Genomic DNA, 3,134 nt, shown 5'->3' on the forward strand with positions numbered 1-3,134 from the left:
CCTCTTTCTCTGGACTCCAAGCAGGAGGCTTCACCATGGCAAGAATCACAGCTGGTGACCAGTGTTGCTGCAAAAAAACAAAGTAGAAGGTTATTTAGATGCGTGTAGTTGTTATTAGGTGAAACACTCCACCAGCCAGACATATCACATACATTTCTTGTCAAATACATGAGAATTAATTTTCAATAGATTTTTTTTTTTTTACATATTCTTATTTTTGACTTGATCTGCAACACATTTGTGTTTTAAATCCAAGATGGAGGGAAAAATCCAAGTTTTACCTGAAGTGTTTCTTGTCAAAATTTGTAAAAGTAGAATCATGAATATTGTCCAGGGCACTTCCATCTTTGAAAAATTCATAGCAAAAAACTCCTGTGAAGAAAACACTCTCTTCTGATGAAAAAAAATCAAACAAACGTATTGGTGCAATGTTCTTAGTCTGCAGTATTGCTTTCCTTAAGGAAGAAACTAAATGTCTCTGGATAGGGTGAGAATTTATAAGTCCATCAAAGTGATGGGGATTGATGTCAAAGATTACTTATTAATCAAAGAAGAAGAGAAACTTAAGCTGAAGTTGTAAAACTATACAGGTTCATACGAAATAGAAAGGAAAATGTTCTAATTGATGGTCTGAAAAAAAGAGGTCGGGGTCATTAGCTCACTTCTTTGGCTGTTTTATCTGCAGTGGGAATTACTCATGGTGCCACTCCCTGAACATTTCGTACTCTTTGTAAGACTTACAATGTTGGCAATGCTCCTTTATGCAAAGTATCAAGACTAAATAGAAATGTAAATTCACACTGTTAGTTAATGTTGTTGGACTGGGAGATATGGATAGAAGGCATATGTGACCATAATTAAATGTTTTTTTGCTCATAAGTGGCACATAAGGGCAAAAAACAGGTAAACAGGTAGAAAGGAAGAGAGGGAAACAAAGCTACCAGAGAAGCCCTGTAATGCAAATGGACTCCAAATGAAAATTTATAGAAAGACTGAAGATTAGAGTGGATGGAAAACTCCAGCAAAACTTTCAAGAATTAAAGTCAGTTTCTGAGGAGAAATGGGCCAAAATCAAACTTAGGAAATGCATGTTTCTTCATGCAAGAAATGTCTTCAACTTGTGTCATTACCAAAAAAAGGAGCCTTTAAATTTTACACTGCTGTCTGTCAGTGCTGTAACGTTTAGAGGTTCACTTTCTGTATTAAATTTAATAAAACAGTATTTAAGTGTTAGCCGTTATTAGTCATTGTCAATTTTCTATTCTCCAACTGTATTAAAAGGAACCAGCCTCCGATCGGAGAGTAAACCAGCTAGCAGCAGCTTTAGCCACAGTTAGGAAACATATACACATATATGTCAGCCAGCAATCAGAAAGGTCTTCGTGGCACAGGCATTTCTTTATTATTTTATCTACAAAAATGGTTTATGACATTATTTTTTAATAAGCACCTTGTTGGACTGAGACATGTTAGTGAAGAATGACTGGTTTAGTGGCCCGGTTGATTGAAGTTGCCTGAGTAATCTACATCTACATTATCTACACAGATAATGTGTCTGTGTTTCAGACACATTATCTGTGTCTGAAACTCAGACACAGATAATGGTGTCTGAGTTTCAGTTTGACTGTGAAACTCTGATAGTGACAAGATAAGAATCCAACACACACAGCAAAAAACAAAAGATTTTTACCGTCATTATATTTCCACAGGCGCCGGATCGAGCCTCCACCTCGTATCACACAACATCCCCATGAACTCTGAACCTTGAGCAGTTGTGAGCAGCAAAGTGTCCAGAGAATGGATCCAAACCAAAGTACTGTGTGTTATTGAGATGCAGTCCTACTAGGAGTTTATCTTGGCCACAAGTAAKTTGAACAGGAGGCTCTTTGACTTCTGAAAAACAGATGAACAAACACAGCATTGATTCAAGTTACAGGATGCAAATTTTATAAATATGTTTTAAATATATTTATTAAAACTGTCACTATGACATTATGGCATAATAAAGATAATCTGTGAAAAACATCGAGTTGCTCAGCTTTTTCCGAGTGTTCCCAGTGCTAACTGCAGAAATACACAGCTCAGTCAAAAACAACCAATCAGAGCCAGTATAAGTCTTACTGATGTCAATCACACTCGGTACATGGTGCTCACACCCTGATACCTGCTCTTTGTTGTGCTACAGCTGGTTGACCACAGCATAGCTTGCCACGAATGCTAAAGCTAGTTGGCATGTCCACCGATGATGGAGGATAAGTTTCCTGTAAAGAGAAGTTGTTTCTCAGCCATTAAAACACTGAGTAGCACTAAGAGCTTCTTTCTGGTTCTGATTGGTTGTTTAATACTGGGAGTGCAATGTAAGCTCACTGAGGAGGAGGATCTTGATTTTTTTCACAAATTATCTGTCTTATACCAAACTGTCACAACATGGTGACATCTTTACCAAATATAGAAGAACAAACTTTTGTAAAAGTTACTGCAGCTTCTATGTTAAAGCTCACTCACACTACTGAATTTGTGACCAAGAGGACAAAAGATTACTTGGGTAAACAATGTGATTTTTGTGGCTGTCATGATGAAAATTAAGCATTACATGTACAGTATGCAAAGTAGCATCCTGATTGCTTTGCTAGTTTGTAGACATACTTGTGTCCATGGCAGAGTTTTAAATAGATGGATGGTGTACTGAAATGACAGCAGGAGCCACTCCAGGTAGAGCATACTACCTGGAGTGGCTAACAATTTCATCTAACACCTCTGGGTGAGGTTCTGAGACTTTCTGTCATCGATGCACCTCTCTGAAATCCGGACACTTTTTTGATCCAAAAACATTCAATACCAGCACCGCCACTCAATGCGTGCGTCACAATTACTACCCAACTGAGTGCTGTCTGCAGAACGCCAGTTATCCTCCACTACAGAGTAGTGCTCACAGGGATCGGCACATCTGGATTGCTGGCATTGCCATCAGTCTGGATGCAGTCCATGCCTGGAGACAAACTGCGTCTCCACAGCTGAATGGACCGACTGGGAGGAACAGCAGATCAGCASACCTGATCTGCTGTTGGAGGAAGGCTGCAGGCATTCATAGGACCCTGGTCTGTTGGAGCAAATCTGATGAGCTGGGCACGGGG

General features: G+C 39.1%; 1 protein-coding gene across 1 annotated transcript in view; it reads right to left on the reverse strand.

The window, feature by feature from the left end:
• The window catches only part of LOC103465903 (uromodulin-like), a 10,508-nt gene extending 7,521 nt beyond the window's left edge, over window positions 1-2,987 (reverse strand). The window contains exon 1 of the mRNA XM_017303811.1: window positions 2,920-2,987. Coding sequence (XP_017159300.1) covers window positions 2,920-2,987 — 68 coding nt within the window. The remainder of the gene's footprint in view (window positions 1-2,919) is intronic.
• Window positions 2,988-3,134: the final 147 nt, after the last annotated feature.

This window comes from Poecilia reticulata, linkage group LG1 (genome assembly GCF_000633615.1).
Source record: "Poecilia reticulata strain Guanapo linkage group LG1, Guppy_female_1.0+MT, whole genome shotgun sequence".
NCBI classification, from domain to species: domain Eukaryota; kingdom Metazoa; phylum Chordata; class Actinopteri; order Cyprinodontiformes; family Poeciliidae; genus Poecilia; species Poecilia reticulata.